General features: G+C 40.3%; 1 protein-coding gene across 7 annotated transcripts in view; it reads right to left on the bottom strand.

Annotated features, from left to right (window-relative positions):
• The window catches only part of CDK6 (cyclin dependent kinase 6), a 227322-nt gene that overhangs the window by 50804 nt on the left and 158219 nt on the right, over positions 1-18299 (bottom strand). For all 7 annotated transcript variants that reach the window (XM_037019817.2, XM_073238837.1, XM_073238835.1 and 4 more), the window contains one exon: positions 9758-9867. In XM_037019817.2, the coding sequence (XP_036875712.1) occupies positions 9758-9867 (110 nt within the window). The remainder of the gene's footprint in view (positions 1-9757; positions 9868-18299) is intronic.

Genomic DNA, 18299 nt, shown 5'->3' with positions numbered 1-18299 from the left:
AGAACTCAATATACATTATTCTCCAAGCCTTGGCACTCTGGAACTTTGCAGAATGATCTTCACGCTGTCTGGGCATTGAAAAAAAAAAAAAAGTCTGAAAAACTGCTTGGGACTTTAATCTTAAGATAATTTTCTTAAACTGACAAAATGAGGTTGATTCCTTCCCTATCACTACACAACTGATAAAAAGGAAACCCACAGTTAATTTTACAGTTGAAAGAGGTCTCTTATGCTTCAAGCCAAGCTTAACATCAGCTTTTATAAAATTACCATATTCACTTATGTTTTCCTCTTGATACTATTTTTCAATAGGGGTAGAAGTGGTAGCCAAAGCTTACATAAGAGTTCCTGTATTGTTTTGTTCTTGACAACCTTTCTTAAACTTTGAGAATCTCAATCCTACTTCCCACCTTAAGCTGAAAACAGAATTTTGGAGGGCAATTTGGTTTAGCTAGGAGAAATTTTAAATATGCCGGTTACCTGACCCTGTAATTCTGCTTCTGGAATTCACCATACAGAAATACTTGGACAGATCTTCCACAAAACAAGCACAAGAATTTTACTGCAACATTGTAATAAGATCAAAACCCAGAACAACCCCTAAATGTCTACATACAGGAAATTAGTTAAATTATGAAATAAATGAACTGACAATTATTTAGCAATTTAAAAATGAGTTAGATCTCTATGAACTGACATATCACAATAAAATAAAGTGAATAAGGCAATGTACAGAATAGTATGGTGTGTAGTGTATGCCCATCTCTTTGATGCGCATGTGTGTGTATGTGTGTGTGTGTGTGTGTGTGTAATATATATATATATATACACACACTTTGAATTTGCAATAAAGAAGATTTGGAAGTACATCCAATGGGTTATCTCTGGGAAGTGGATTTTGGATGGAAGAATAGGAAAGGTCAACATTCAAGTTTTATACTTTTGTACCATCTGGCATTCTAGAATATTTTACTTTCTGGTTAAAAAATTAAAAAAAAAAAAAGAAAGACCTAATTGGTATTTAGATCTAGAAGTTGTTCCTTTCAGCAATTCTTGTTCAGAAGTGAGAGATCAGAGACTGTGAGGCTGCCAGGTGCTAGCATTTTTAAAAGAGGACATAGTGGGGAAGATCTGCTGATAGATACATTTGCAGGTTGACACAAGAGCACCATTAATTCAGGGGACAAAGATCAAGCAGCTGCAGCAATTTCAGCTCTCCTGGTTTTACATACAAGGACTGCAATTACTATAGCCTCCACCCCAACTAAGAAAAACGACAATGTAAGAGGCAGAAGAATGAGAAATCAATGAGCCTAGGATAGGAGGGCCCTGACTCATTTTCTCTTCCTTTCCAAATAAGTGGCAAGTTGCCTGTTTCTTCCTTCATTTATCCTTTTATTTGATGGTTTAGACCTGCACTGTCCAGTACAGTACTTATGGCTACTGAGCACTTGAAACGTGATTAGTCTGAATTGAGATGTTTTGGAAGCATAAAATACCCATGGGAACTTGAAGACTTATTATGGGAAAAAGAATGTAAAATATCTCATTCATTCATATTTTTAATATTCATTCCATTTTGAAATAATAATATTTTGGATATACAGTTGACACTTGAACACCACGGATTTGAACTGTATGTGTCCACTTACGTGTGAGTTTTTCCCAACGAATATACTGGAAATTTTTTCGGAGATTTACAACAACTTAAAAAATCTCACAAACTGCAGAGCCTAGAACTATTGAAAAAAATTAAGACAGATGATTTATGAGTGCACAAAATATATGTAGATATTAGTCTATTGTATCACTTACTACCATAAAATCAACAGTAGGCTATTAGCAGTTAAGTTTTTGGGGAGTCAAAAGTTATAGGCAGTTGACTGCACGGAAAGGGGGTCTGTCCTCTCTTCTAACCCCTGTGGTTAAGTAAGGGTCAACTTTTTATCTATATTATGTTAGATAAAATATACTATCAAAACTAATTTTGCCTGTTTCTTTTTACCTTTTTTAATGTGGCTACTAGAAAATTTAAAATTCCACTGTGTTTCCCATTGTATTTTCTATTGCACAAAGCTGGTTTAAACCTTTATAGATATTCAATATGGAATAGATATTTAATATGGAATATCTATATATTTAAAAGTTAAAAAAAAGGAATAGCTGGGTGGAGAGGGAGGCATGAGCACATACATATACATATACCCACATGTGTGCACAGGCACACCCTCCCAATTGTGATACAGTTACTCTATCTTTAAGTCTGTCTAATTTTCCACTCTTGCTTGTTACAGTTCAGTGTACCTGTTATAGGTCATACAGCTCTGAGTTCAAACCCTTCGAACAGCCAGATGTGGGATCCTGTGACCAGTCACTTGGGGGATTAAATGTAATAATTTATGTCAAATGCTCAGGACCACTCACACAAGGATATGTGATGAGCTTGGTCAACAAGCTGTGCGAGACATGGTGAGAGTTCCAGAAATAACCAAGTAATGGTTCTATCCAGAAGCAAGAATATCAGAATAAGACTGAATCTTGGACATTGTCCACTCCAATGTTTTAAACCCTTTTAAATCTCAGAACTCCAATATACAAAGAAGACAAAATCAAGCTGCTGTGAACAATGCTGAGTGTGGGAGCAAAAAGGACCAAAAACTCTGAGACTACAGAGGAGAGGAGATCTGAGGTCTTTGCAAAGTAGGTTGATCACCATGGATGTGGTATCTTATCCTAGTCTCACCATTTTGCAGATAAAGACACTAGGCTCCAGAGGGTGATGGCTTGCCTTCAGTCACAGAGTGGACAGAGGCAGGGCTGGAATACAGACTCAGGTATCTAGTTCCTAATACAGAACCCTTCTCTACACCACACTATTACCGTAGCTGTGGTGGACAAACTTGTGTGCACAGAAAGAACGTCGCTTAGAAAAGTGTTGTGAGAGGTGTAAACAGAATGCTAAGGAGCCACGGAGGTGGGGGAAGTCGGCAAGTCTCCTCCCTGCAGAGGCAGCTTCTAGGTTTAGCTCTGAGGGGTGAAAGAGATCAGGTGAGCACCCAGGACAAGAGAAGTACATGGGTTCCCAGGAGGAAAACCTTGAGGATATTTTGGGGCCAAAAGGTAGGTCACTTTCACTAACATATAGCTACATCTTTTGAAGTAGTATGTGCTAAGCTCAGAATAAAGTTGAGGCTTCTTTAGGAGGTCTTGGGGAATGAGGATCCCACACCAATTTTAACAAATTTTTGAAAAGGGGTGACAATAGGAAGATTAATTAATCCCAAGTCCATGAATTGGAGACAAACAGGAAAACAGGCTGGCCGGTTATGGCTCAAGGCTGGTGACTGTCAAAGAAGGCCCAAATTAGGGTGATGGAAATCATGAAATTAAGAGACAAGATCTGAGAGACTCTGTGGAGACAGAATCCACAGGAATTGGACTTATGAGAAAGACGGAGAGAATTCTAAGGAGACTTTAAGGACCTAGCCACGGAACTGTGGGCAGGTGGGTTCCCTCAGCGGGAAAAGGGAAGGCGAGAGCATGGCTGGTTTGAGGGGTATGGTGAAGGTGACGTGTCTGTGTGATTGGTTGGTGGGGACTGAGTCCATCATGGGACTAGAACATGGCTCTGGGACCCATCTGTATCTTATCTAGACAGAGACTCTTTGGGAACATCTGCATTTGGGAGAAAGAGATGAAGAAGAGCCAGCAAAGGAGACAGAGGCAGGAGTGTGCTCTTCATGGACAGCAAGGGAGATGAGAATGGAGAGGTGGTCCCTGCCGACCTGTAAGGAAGCAACCTGAGGGTCAGACGGACTGCAGCATCTGATGAGTCTGGGCTCAGAGCCTCTCCTCATCACTTATTAGCTGTGCTACTCAGTACTACTTTTCAGGCCTCAGTTTTCTTACCTGTAAAATGGGGGACAACTGTTATTGTAAAGTTATTCTGAGATTTAAATGAAATTATGTATTTTAAGGCACTGAATATAGTGATCAGCTCATAGCACTCACCCAATAAATATTTTCTATTACCTTCATAATTGGAAGGATTTAAGGAGTGGGCAAGTGGTGAAGAAGTGGAGTCTGCTTGCAGACACTGACTTTTAGGAAGTTTAGCCATGAAAGGAAGGAAGAAAACTGAGGGTATAGAGGGGGTAGTAGAGGGCACAGAATAAGGTCTTTTCCAGGATAGGGACATGAGAGCTAGTGGATGGGGAGATTCTCAAGAGGCAGATCCTGAGGGGATGATGGATGCGGGGGAGAGCCTAGAAGCAAGGCGGGATCAGGAGCACAGGGTGGGAGCAAGAACAGGGGTTGAGAGATGCACCTTGTAAGGAGGAAGAATGTATCCTTCTCAGAAACAGGAGAAAAAGAAGAGAGAGGGTGAAGATAAAGAGAGATTTTTGAGTTGAGGGGATCACTTTGGATAGTTTCATTCATCTCAACTGGAGATGGGGCTCAATGTTAGGCTGGGGATTTGGAACAGACTTGGACTTATTGATGTGTGGGATGGAAGAGGAGGGAATCATAGCTTGGGACTGGGTCTGAGACTGAGGGAGGGGAGAGCCCCTGGGTGGGGGAGTGAAGGGCTGCAGAGCTGCCCCAAAAGGGCGAGGCCAGGCGAGGTGACTTCCCAGTATACGTCATGAACACAAATAGAGCTTTCAAACTCACGTTAAAGTAAGATACACATTCAGAATTAGAGATTACATTAAAGTCCTCATTTGTTCTTAGAATATCACATACGCATTATTCAACCAATAGTTCTTTTCTTGGGTACCACTTTGGGTATTTTCTTGCTCAAGAAAATTGTTTCTTTGGTGTTCTTCCCATATGAGTAGTTCTTTACAGAAAAAAAAAAGGTCCAGGAAAATATCCAAGAAGAGAGAAGAAATCTCACGGTCTAGTGGAGTGCCCGGCTTCCATACATGTGTTCTGAGCTGACCTGAGGTGATGGGCTCCCCTCGCAGGCTAGGGCTTGCCCTCTGCTGCTGTGTCATTCAGGACCCCACTTCCCTGACATCACTGAGGCCTGACTACTGTGCAACACCAAGACAGTGACCAGCAGGAAAACCGGCCAGGCACTCGGGGGCATTTTGAAGACATTTTTTCTCACAGAGCAGTCAGCCATAAAGGATGGTTTCACTGTCAGTTTCTCAGCTACTGGGTGGCTTAATTCATAGAAATCAGTGGCAACAAGTCTAGGGAAAACACCATACATGGGGTAACGTAACCATGAAGCCTTGTTTGTTTCCTTCTAACAGTGACTGCATTTACTATGTTCTTTCTGGTGGCATTTGGCAGTTCTTAGCTAGGAATCAGTAGAGCTGGCAACTCAGAACTTCTAAGAATTATTATCTGTTTACCACAGTCTCCATATTCAGAGAATTTAGTAGCATCTTTTTTAAATGGACATTTTCTTTTTTATGACTTTGCTGTATCCTGGAAAACCCCACAACTTTCAAAGCACAGACAACAGCTCTGACCAGGATCATGAAGCAACATACATTTCTGGAGAGTTAACAACTGTGAATTCAGTTTGCCATGAAGTTAAATATCAGTCTATCTCATCCACCCATCCACCTGCCCACCCATCCATCCTGTCTCACCCTATGCCATCCTTCAATCTGCTAGTTGTCTACTGACCAAATTCAGAACAATGTTTTTTAGAATTAAAATATAAATTGATATGAAGGAAAGATGGATTACTCATGGATGAAGAGTTAAAGGGTGAAGATTTAAAAAATCTAGTTCTCACTCATTTTGTAGAATGCTACTTGGGTCAGTGTGGGCACATATTAAGCCCAGATAATGGTGACAGATGGTATTTAAATTCTTTAGCTCTTTGTCAATCATCTGCTCTGAGATTCTTTTTACTGAGTGCATATTTCTCAGGTATTCCATATTAGAATAGAAAAATGTCACAGAGAATTCTTAATATCACAGTGAACTGGCCAACATTTCCAATACAGGAGAGACTAGAATCAAAGCCACTAAATATGTGGTCTGTTTCTTGATCTCCCTAAAATATCATTGCTGTTACACTGTAATAACACATAAGCAACTCCAGAAAAAAATACGGCTCAGTAGGTAAAACAATAGCAAAGGCAGAGAGACACGGTGGAGTGGAAAGCTCCATGATTAACAGACTCAGGCAGACCTGGGCTCTAATTTGGCTCTGCCACTTAAGAGCTGTGTGTCCATGGACAAATTATTTACACTCGTGTGGAGGGCTCGAGACAGTCATCTGTAAGCTGAAAAACAGCTCTCAGAATGTGGGTTTAATGAGATAATGCCTACAAAGAACCTGGGCTGGGGTCTGTCACATGACAGGCAATGTGAACTCCCTGTTTGTTTTTTTCTCCCTAAGTTTTGGAGGACAGTAAGCCTTGCTGATGCATGAGTGACTATTCCTCAATGATTTTATATAAACAGCTAGGATGTGACCTCTAAGGAAGGTTAATCCTGACCTCCAGAGAAATCACTTTCCATCTCTGGAAACACTCTTCTCATTATACATATTCACTTCTTCATAGCACACTGTAGTTAATTCAATAGTCATGCATGCAATGCCTCTCTTTCCCACCAGGATTTAAGTTATTCCTCCAGAATGGGCTTTGCATACAGTAGCAACTCAATCAGTTACTTGTAGACTGAATGAAACCCCCATTACAGGATTTCCAATATGTGACATATACCACTGGTGATATGTGAGATGACTTCATAAAGTTAAATATGGACAACGTTTCTTAATAGTTTTAATGTTATATTTTATTTGAGTGATTATTAGGCAAATAAATAATTGGCTCATTAAATCTGTGATTCTATATATTTTTGCTTAGGATGAGACAATTAGAAAGTAAACTGATTTAGGGTATTAAAACAAGTAAGTATAGTCATAAGAATATGGCAAAAAACATTAAGGTGTTAAAAGAGGTGACAAAATTTGGGAACCACTGCCATAGTAACAAGTAGGAACTCAGAGTGGACATGTGCCAGGATTCCCTGATTTAGGATTAGCCTAAGGTAATGAGGGAGTCTGCTTTCAGAATCTATGGCTTGTGAATTCTCAGCTGGACAATGTAACAGGTGGGTCAATACTGAGTCAGGAGTCAAGCTGGAACCAGGTCAGTGTAGGGCCTGGACCCAAGAATTCACATGTCATAAGTAAGAAGCATGCACATTCAAATATCTGGGCATTATCATAGGAAATACCAAATGTGAACTGAGCAGGAACAAGGGTTAGATCCCACGGCCGCATTCAAGGTCACAGCCAAACAAGCAGGAACTACCTAGGAGACAGGGCACCCGCTCCAGGAAGGGTGTGCAGTAGGCTGCGAATCATTCTCCTTTAGCCTTAAAGGCACATGGGCCTGAATTATGATACCGCTTCTTCCTCAGGCAGTTATTTCTCCATTTACTACCTCCATAAAGGCTCCAAGAGAGGGGGTACTTTCTTTTGTGTACATTTGAAGAACCAATGGGTCTGTGTTCCAACATCTCACTTCCCCAACAAACTGAAGCAAACTTTACTGCTGTTATCAAAGGAGCCTTTCTCTGAGCCTCCAGCATTGAGTCCTCCTCATCCCAGACCCAATATGGGGTGAACAGAGGGGTATTCCTGTCATCTCAGATTGGAGCACAGAAAGAATTTTCTCAATTAGAAAATAGGTTTTGATGCATTAGAACAATGTTTCAAACGTTTTCCAGGTTATAAAGGATTCTGCAAGCTAGACCAGCAACCAGATTACCAATTAATTATACCACCAAATGAGTGGGAAAATGTGTAATTATTATGAAAGGATAATCTGGGTTGCAATTGTTTCATAGGTGGAACAATTTTATACTTAAAAATATAGCTAATTCCTTACTGATCACTCTCATCCCTACAACAACAGAAGGACTCATCATTACAACTGAGGACAATTCTAGACACATAAATGTAATGATAATAAACATTTCTCTAACCAGCTGCACCAAGTACTCCACCCTGCAACATTTACAGTTAATTATTCCTGGTTCTGACCATAAGCCTTTAACCCAACATTTTTCAACACTTGTACGATAAGAAGAACTACATGAGACACTTTTAAAATAAGAATGACTGGCTCCAGCACACTGATGAACCGGAATCTCAAGGGAAACGTCTGGGAGTTATACTTTAAGACTGCCCATTGCTGGTGATCCTTTCACCCAAACCAGTGGTTCTTACCTTGGTGGGTGAACAGTATCAGCTGGGGGGGCTTGTTAAAACACAGCTGCTGAGCTCCAGCCTAGGAGCTTCTGATCCAGTGGGTCTGGGGTGGGGCCTGAGGATTTGCCTTTCTGACAAGGACCCCAGTGATGCTGATGCTGCTGGTCAAAGGACCACACTTGCAAAATTACTTACTTAGCTTGTCTGGCAAACACTGCAGCTGAATTTAGTATTACTTTTTTTTTCCCTCCTTGGTAGAAAAACATTAGGTTAGAACTCACAGGACTGCCTTTGGAGTAATAGCCCTGATGCATTTTAGCTGCCAGTGTTAGACAAATTTACCACTGCATCTCATGTACCTTTCACTGTGAGGAATAAAATGGTGACCTAAGGCAAGAGGTTTGGCCCTGTACTTGGCACACAGTAGGCCTGCAGTAAATGTCTGTATACTTTGATTTTCTTGCCATGATCCCCTCCTGTGACCTATGGATGAATCTTCTGAGTTCTAGAAATAGGTCTGAAAATTTATTACATGCACAGAATTTCATTTGGTTAAAACAAGCAAGGAAGCAATGGGCGAACACTTGCTTTCCTTGTGAACTATAATGTAGCTGCATTTAGAACATAACATGTCCAGTGGGAATATACTCAGTTTCCTAACTCACATTTTCCCATGGAAATAAAAACAGAAAACAAAGAGAGATTAGATTATGATTAGGTTCTCTGTTTAAATTGAGCAGATGGAATTTAGTACCCAGGTATGGATTATTTTCCTGGCAGAAATCATTATATTGTTTGGTTATTTCTTGTGACTTGAAAGTCAAACAAATGAATCACAGACTCCCAGAGTCAGAAGGGCCTTGAGGTCACCTAGCCCACCCAGCCACTCTGTGAATGCTGCTGACAGCACCTCCAGTGTGCGGTGGTCTCTTAGACACCAATGAGAATGCACTGTTTTCACAGACCCCTATCTTCTCTTCAGGTAACTGCCTAATTGTTAAGATTTTTTTTCTTCCTTCTGAGCAAAAATCTTTATTTCTGAAATTCCTATCTCCTCCATCCTCATTCTGCTTTCTATAGTGCCTGAATATGTCCAATCTCTCCTCCACATGACAGCATTTAAAGCATTCTGAAACAGCAAGGACATCTTCTTTGCCTATTCCCTTTTAGTCTAAGTCTTCTGTTTATTCAACTGTTCTCACCATTAGAAGTTTCATATACTTAACAGAATCACCTTAAGGATATTTCTTCACTAAAAAATATACCACAACATGCTTCATGTTCACAATGCCCTATGATCACCAGCAAAAACAAAGTAAGTAGGAACAGTGGAGAGTTCCTTTCTAAACAGAGTTTTCAAGAACTGGAAGCTATAATTAGACAGAACTACATTATAAGGACTGAGAAGGCAGTTTCAGGACAGGCTTGGAAGTGGTAGCAGGTGACCTGGATATCATGCCCTTAGCTGAAACAGCAATGTCATCCATGATGCTGCTGAAATTACCAAAGACCCAAGAAGTCTCTTTCCAAGGAAGATAGAGTAAAACAAAAGGTATTTCTTACTTTCTACGAAACATTTCTGCAAATATGCAGCCAACACTCCAGAGATCCACGGGGGTGGCGTAGCTGGACTGAAGCAAGACTTCTGGAGCTCTGTACCACAGTGTGACGACCTGCAACAGCAAATGGGTCAGAATGTTACTAAGGAAGGAGGCTTTGGCTTCAACTCCTCGTCCTGGGTGGTTTAATGCCAAGAATCAGTTCAGAAAGAACTGCTACAATCAAATGGGGACACTGAGATAGAAGCAATAAGTACCTACGACTTATCACTGACAGGCCAGGAAATTGCATCATCCCCACAACCTGGGTCCCCATCTCAGACTTTGTGTGTCTTACTAGGATGGTAAAATAACTGAGCGTCAGAGAGAAAAGACTGAAAAAAAAACAACAACCCCAACTTATCTTCAAACTATTATTTTTTTTCCTTAACGAGGTCAAAAAAACAATACATGGAAAACAAGTGATGGCAATAATTCCAGCTCAATTACCAGGTCAGCATTACTGGGAAATTAGGAGATGATTCGAGTAGCTGGTGGATGGTGACCCTGAAGTTCACAGACTACCCAAGACAAGTCAAAACTATTCCTATCGTGAGATGGTGGGGAATCAAAATAAAGCCCCCTTCAGTGCTGCTCTTTTCAGAAGAAAAAAAAATACTCAGGAGAGAATGTGTAACCCAATTGTTTATACTGTTTGTAAAAAAGTGTCCAGAGGCAGGGATTCCCAAATGGGAAGAGCCCCATTTAATACAGAGAGGTGCATCATAACAGAGGAAACAAACACAACTATAATTATTTCTGCAAGGTTGAGAGGTAAGGAAAACATATCATTAAGGCTTCAGATTTATAAGAATATATAGGGAGTTCAAGTGCTTCTTTTTTTTTTGGTGGGTGTGGGGGGCGATATCCCATGGATGCCTGAAATGAAGGTATATTCTTTATGTCAGATAAGGCATTCAATTCATAAATCTATTACATAAGCATTTTATATTATTCAGATTCCATTTATCTTTGTTTACTATTTTCTTGACATCTATCTAAATGTTCTGAATTCTGTGGTATGTATTTTCATGCTACAATATTCGGAGCATTAAAATTGCAATAGCAATTCCACCAAGAATGGCTGCTTTCAATTTTCTTCTTTCTTTGTATGCATACACTGCTGCTCCTTACATCAAGGAATGGAACTTAATTCACCTTCCACTGAATATGAGTTGGCCTTAATGACTTGCTTGATCAATAGAATATAGTGGAAGTAACATCTGAAACCACCAATACTAGGTCAGAAGAAGCCTGGTAGCTTGGGTCTTTTTGAATGCTTGCTCTTGAGATGCAGTGAGAAGCAGATATTCTGGTTGACAGACCCAGCTGACCTCTCAGTTGAAAGCCATGTGAGTGAGCCATCTTGGACATTCAAGCCCCACTGATTGCCCAGATGACTGTGGCCAGTGTCATTACGGAGCAGAAGAACTGCCCAGCTGAGTACAGTCAACTCACAGAACTGTGGGTGACAATAGAATAATTGTTGTAAGTGTTGGGGTGATTATACAGCAATTATCTAACTGGGGTGATTATACAGCAGAATCTACCTCGAACAAGATGGATTGGCTCCTCCTCTACATCTTATTTAACAGCCTTTGCTTGGAATTCATACAAGGCATCAAGTTTTGTGAAAGTGCTATCTGGTTGATACCTAACAGAGGGATGATGGTGATGTAATAGAAACTAAAGAGAGAAAACAAACAAACCCAGGGTATCAAAACAGTGTTACTCTGTTATCATTTGGCTCTGTATCTTTCCAGTGGCACCTCCCATAGTATTTCCATGTCTCTTACAGCCCAGTCACACAGAAGACCACACACCACTCACTCTCAACCCTGACTCTGCATCAGAATCAAACATGGAGCTGCTAGAAAAACTCAGGTGTCTAGGCCTTATCTTATTTCCACTGAAGTAGATCTCCATGGGTTGGGCACGTGGACTTCTTTTTCTTTTCGAAGTTCTTCAGGTAGCCCTAACCCTTGGCTAGGTTTGAGCACCACTCAATTATACACACTCATCTCCACTCCTGCCTCCATTCTTTTGTTGACACTGTTCTAGAATGGGAAGAACTTCTTTTTCCTTTCCAGATGTGGAAATTCTACATATCCTACAAAGCCCAGCTTCGACTCCGTCACCTCCCTGAACCCACTGACACCTGATAATCATACCATGTAACATAGTACATAACATGGCTCATTCCAGAGGGCACGGACCTGATTTTACCAACCGTTATGTCTGTAGATGATACAGTGCTGTGCACATAACAATTGGGGTTTAACAAATATCAAGTTGATTTTAAGGCAATCATTCCTAGTACGGAACTGAGAAAAATTCAATTACCAGTTATTCCTAAACAAGAAGGTACTTATTATTTTTGCTAAGAAGAGTGCCCAAGTTTGGACTCTAGTTTTTACTTACATAATTTCTTTCTGCTTTACTAATATTTCTACCTGGAGGAACACTTCCCTGCTTCTCTGATACACTAAACAAAAGTGTAGGTTCAAACTGTCCATAAAGTTCCACTTGAGTGGCTTATAGACATACACAGACAGTGTGAGTGTATAAATTTATTTTCTCACCTCAATTTGAAATGAAGTCTAGCATCATATGAGATAAAAAGTTTAATGTCAATGTAGCATTATTTTGAGTTGTTCTAAAAAGACTTTGAGATTCCTGGATTCTCAAGATGGTGCCATGAGAAGGGTGGCAGAATTCTCCTCCCAAAACCATACATATTTTGAAAATATAGCGAATTTCAAATACAGGAATACAACTATTCCTAAAAGAGTGACTAGAAGATACAGTACATGAGCGAGGCTACATCTGTGAGAGCCCAGCATCTCATGGAAAAGGGTAGGATACAAAGCCGTGACCTGGGGGGACCCAAGCACTCTCCCTACCCCAGCTCACCGGTGGGAGGAAGAGAATCAGAGTGGGGAGGGAGTGGAAGCACAGGACTGCTAAATAACCAGCCATGGTGGTCTACCCGGGGAGCACAGACACACATTGCATGGTGCACTAGATATTGGAGGAGCGGAAAAGCAGGGTCCGCTCTTGAGACTGCAAACAGGTTCCCACAGCTGGCTGCCCTGGGACAAAAGAAAAACGGGCGCTTTAAAAGTCTTAAAGGGACAAGGATTTAACAGGTGGACAAAATCATGCTGGCACACTCAGCCCAGCAGGCTGAGAACTCTAAGGAAATTCAGGCACCCTAATCCCCTGGGTGGCAACGCAGCTCCTAAGTCCCTCACAGTGATAAGCAGCTTGCTGTTCCTCCCCGCCCCCCACCAGCACTGCAAGGGAACTGGCTGACCCGCCATTGCTGCAGAACAGCTGGGGAGCAGCCCTGCCTACAGCAACCACATAGCTTAATGCAGAGGTTTCTCCTTGTATGCAGCTAACTGGCCCACACCTAGAGGCTGCTCCCTGTACATGTTGACTGGCAAAGACAGCAGAGACTGATGCAGAGTCTGAGAGGCACAAAGGGCTTTGTTCTCACAGCCGAACACACACCACTTGCCTGCAACCCCTGTCAGTGACTTAGGACATCCTGAGGGCCACCTTGCCCATGGCAGCTCGGGGGATTAATCCAGTGGCTGCTCCCTGCATGCGGTTGACTGACGAGATGGAGATGGGCACAGAGTCTGGAAGGCATGAAGGGGCTCTATTCTCACGACAGAACATGCACTGCTTGCCTGCAACCCCTACAAGTGCCCTAGGCCATTCCAAGGGCTGCCCTGCCCATGGCAGATTAGGGGATTAACCCAGACGCTGCTCCCAGGGCATGGTTGACCCCGCACAGACACCAGAGATGGGTGCAGAGTCCAGGAAGCATGAAGGGTCTCTGTTCTCACAGCAGAACAAAAAACTGCTCACCTGCGGCCCCCCACTAGTGCCCTAGGCCATCCTAAGGGCTGCCCTGTGCACAGCAGCTTAGGGGATTAACCCAGAGGCTGCTCCCTGTGTGTGGCAGACTGGCACAGACAGCAGGGACAGGCAAGGTGACGGGCAAGTAGGAAGGGACCTTGTTCTCCCAGCTGACACATGCGCCACTCACTGGTAACCATTAACATTGCCATGAAAAAGCAGAAGTACCTTGTTCAGTCCAAAATCCCTCAAACACTAGAGAGAGGGCATGGTGAGACTGAAATCACCAATCTTCCTTAAAAAGAATTCAAAATAAAAGTCATAAGAATGCTGATGAGGCTACAGAGAAATATTCAAGAGCTAAGGGATGAATTCAGGAGGGAGATAACAGAAATGAAACAAACAATGGAAGGATTTAAGAGCAGACTGGATGAGGTGGAAGAGACTGTTAATGGAATAGAAATCAGAGAACAGGAATACAGAGAAGCTGAGGCAGAGAGAGATAAGGGGATCTCTAGGAATGAAAGAATATTAAGAAAACTGTGTAGCCAATCCAAATAGAACAATATTTGCATTATAGGGGTACCAGAAGAAGAATAAGAGAGAAAAAGGGATAGAAAGTGTCTTTGAAGAAATAATTGCTGAAAACTTCCCCAATATGGGGAAAGAAATAGTCTCTCAGATCATGGAAAGCCACAGAGCTCCCAACACCAGGGACCCACGAAAGACAACACCAAGACATATAATAATTAAAATGGCAAAGATCAAAGATAAGGACAGAGTATTAAAAACAGCTAGAAGAGAAAAAAGATCACCTACAAAGGAAAACCCATCAGGCTATCATGAGACTTCTCAGCAGAAACCTTACAGGCCAGAGGGAATGGCATGATATATTCAATGCAATGAAACAGAAGGGCCTCAAACCAAGAATAAAGAATACTGTATCCAGCAAGATAATCATTTAAATTTGAAGGAGAGATTAAGTGACTCCCAGATAAGCAAAAGTTGAAGCAATTTATCTTCCACAAACCATCTCTACAATGTATTTTAAAGGGACTGCTGTGGATGGAAGTATGCCTAAGGCTAAATAGTGGCCACCAGAGAAAATTACACCCCAGCAAAGAAAGTAGCCAACCAAATACTAACTAAAGGCAAAATAAAATCAGCTATTCAAAAATCAGTCAAGGGAAACACAAAGAGTACAGAATAAAACACCTAACATATAAAGAGCAGAGGAGGAAGAAAAAGAAGGGAGAGAAATGAAGAATCATCAGATTGTGTTTATAATAGCATAATAAGTTGAGTTAGATGGTTAAATAGTAAAGAAGGTGCCCTTGAACCTTTGGTAATAATGAATCCAAAGCCTGCAATGGCAATAAGTACATATGTATAGATAATCACCCTAAATGTAAAAGGACTGAATGCACCAATGAAAAGACACAGAGTAACAGAATGGATAAAAAATCGAGACACATCTATATGCTGCCTACAAGAGACTCACTTCAAACCCAAAGACATACACAGACTAAAAGGGAAGGGATGGAAAAAAAATTTCATTCAAACAATAGGGAGAAAAAAAGCAGGTGTTACAGTACTTGTATCAGACAAAATAGACTTCAGAACAAAGAAATTAACAAGAGACAAAGAAGGACATTACATAATGATAAAGGAGTCAGTCCAACAAGAAGATATAATCATTATAAATATCTGTGCACCCAACACAGGAGTACTGACATATATGAAACAAATACTAACAGTATTAAAGGAGGAAACAGAATGCAATGCATTCATTTTAGGAGACTTCAATACACCACTCACTCCAAAGGACAGATCCGCCAGACAGACAATAACTAAGGACACAAAGGCACTGAGCAACACATTAGAACAGATGCACCTAACAGGCATCTACAGAACTGTCCACTCAAAAGCAGCAGGAGACACATTCTTGTCAAGTGCCTATGGAACATTTCCAGAATAGACCACATACTAGGCCACAAAAAAAGCCTCAGTAAATTCAAAAAGATTGAAATTGTACCAACCAACTTCTCAGATCACAAAGGTATAAAACTAGAAATAAATTGTACAAGAAAACAAAATGGCTCACAAACACATGGAGGCTTAACAACATGCTCTTAATAATCAATGGATCAATGACCAAATTAAAATAGAGATCAAGCAAAAAAAGACAAATAAAAGCAACAGGACAATACTCCAACTTCTGTGGGACACAGCAAAGGCTGTTCTAAGAGGAAAGTATATAGCAATCCAGGCCTGTTTAAAGAAAGAAGAACAATCCCAAATGAATAATCTAAATTCATAATTATTGAAACTGGAAAAAGAAGAACAAATGAGGCCCAAAGTCAGCAGAAGGAGGGACATAATCAAGATTAGAGAAAAAATAAATAAAATTGAGAAGAATAAAACAATAGAAAAAATTAATAAAACCAAGAGCTGGTTCTTTGAGAAAATAAACAAAATAGATAAAACTCTAGCCAGACTTATTAAGAGAAAAAGAGAATCTACACACATAAACAGAATCAGAAATGTTAAAGGAAAAATCACAACAAACAGAAATACAAAAAATTATTAGAGAATACTATGAAAATCTATATGCTAACAGACTGGAAAACCCAGAAGAAATGGACTTTCTAGAAAAATAAAACCTTCCAAGACTGACCCAGGAAGAAACAAAATCTAAACAGACCAATTACCAGCAATGAAATTGAGTTGGTAATCAAAAAACTGCAAAAGAATAAAACCCCAAGACCAGATAATTCACTGCTGAATTTTATCAGACAAATAGAGAGGACACAATACCATTCTCCTAAAAGTTTTCCAAAAAATAGAAGAGGAGGGACTACTTCCAAACTCTTTCTATGAGTTCAGCATCACTCTAATACCAAAACCAGGCAAAGACACCACAAAAAAAGGAAAGAAACTACAGACCAATATCCCCGATGAACATAGATGCAAAAATACTCAACAAAATATAACCAAACCGAATTCAAAAATATATCAAGAGGATCATACATTCATGATCAAGTGGGATTCATCCCAGGGATGCAAGGATGGTACAATATTAGAAAATCCATCAATTTTATCCACCACATCAACAAAAAGAAGGACAAAAACCACATGATCATCTCCATAGATGCTGAAAAAGCATTCGACAAAATTCAACATCCATTCATGATAAAAACTCTCAACAAAATGGGTATAGAGGGCAAGTACCTCAACATAATAAAAGCCATATATGACAAACCCAAAGCCAACATCATACTTAACAGAGAGAAGCTGAAAGCTTTTCCTTTAAAATCGGAACAAGAAAAGGATGCCCACTGTCCCCGCTTTTATTCAACATAGTTCCTGGAGGTCCTAGCCAAGGCAATCAGACAACACAAAGATATAAAAGGCATGCAGATTGGTAAGGAAGAAGTCAAACTGTCACTTTGCAGATAACATGATACTGTACATAAAAAACCCTAAAGAATCCACTCCAAAACTATTAGAACTAATATCTGAATTCTGCAAAGTTGCAGGATATAAAATTAATATGCAGAAATCCAATTGCATTTCTATACACTAATGATGAACTAGGAGAAAGAGAAATCAGGAAAACAATTCCATTCACAACTGCATCAAAAAGAGTAAAATACTTAGGAATAAACCTAACCAAGGAATGAAAGATCCATACCCTGAAAACTACAAGACACTCTTAAGAGTAATTAAAGAGGACACTAATAAATGGAAATTTATCCCATGCTTTTGTGTAGGAAAAACTAATACTGTCAAAATGGCCATCCTGCCTAAAGCAATCTACAGATTCAATGCAATCCCTATCAAAATACCGACAGAGTTCTTCAATGAACTGGAACAAATAGTTCTAAAACTCATATGGAACCACAAAAGAGCCTGAATAGCCAAAGCAATTCTCAGAGGGAAGAATAAAGCAGGGAGGATCTCACTTCCCAAATTCAAGCTCTAGTACAAAGTCACAGTAATCAAGACCATTTTGTACTGGCACAAGAACAGACCAAAAGACCAGTGGAAAAGAATAGAGAGTCCAGATATTAACCCAAGCATATATGGTCAATCAATATACAATAAAAGAGCCATGGATATACAATGGGGAAATGACAGTCTCTTCAACAGCTGGTGTTGGCAAAACTGGTGAGCTACATGTAAGAGAATGAAACTAGATTACTGTCTAACTCCATACACAAAAGTAAACTTGAAATGGATCAAACACCTGAATGTAAGTCATGAAACCATAAAACTCTTAGAAGAAAACATAGGCAAAACTCTCTTGAATATAAATATGAACAACTTCTTCATGAACATATCTCCATGGGCAAGGAAAACAAAAGCAAAAATGAACAAGTGGGACTAAAAAGCTTCTGTACAGCAAAGGACACCATCAGTAGAACAAAGAGGCATCCTACACTATGGGAGAATATATTAATAAATGACATATCCGATAAGGGTTGACATCTAAAATATACAAAGAGCTCACGCACCTCAACAAACAGAAAGCAAATAATCCAATTAAAAAATGGGCAGAGGAACTGAACAGACACTTTTCCAAAGAAGAAGTTCAGATGGCCAACAGGCACATGAAAAGATGCTCCATATCACTA

The sequence above is a fragment of the Manis javanica genome, chromosome 6 (genome assembly GCF_040802235.1).
Source record: "Manis javanica isolate MJ-LG chromosome 6, MJ_LKY, whole genome shotgun sequence".
NCBI lineage: Eukaryota > Metazoa > Chordata > Mammalia > Pholidota > Manidae > Manis > Manis javanica.
This window is presented reverse-complemented; position numbering and strand designations above follow the sequence as displayed.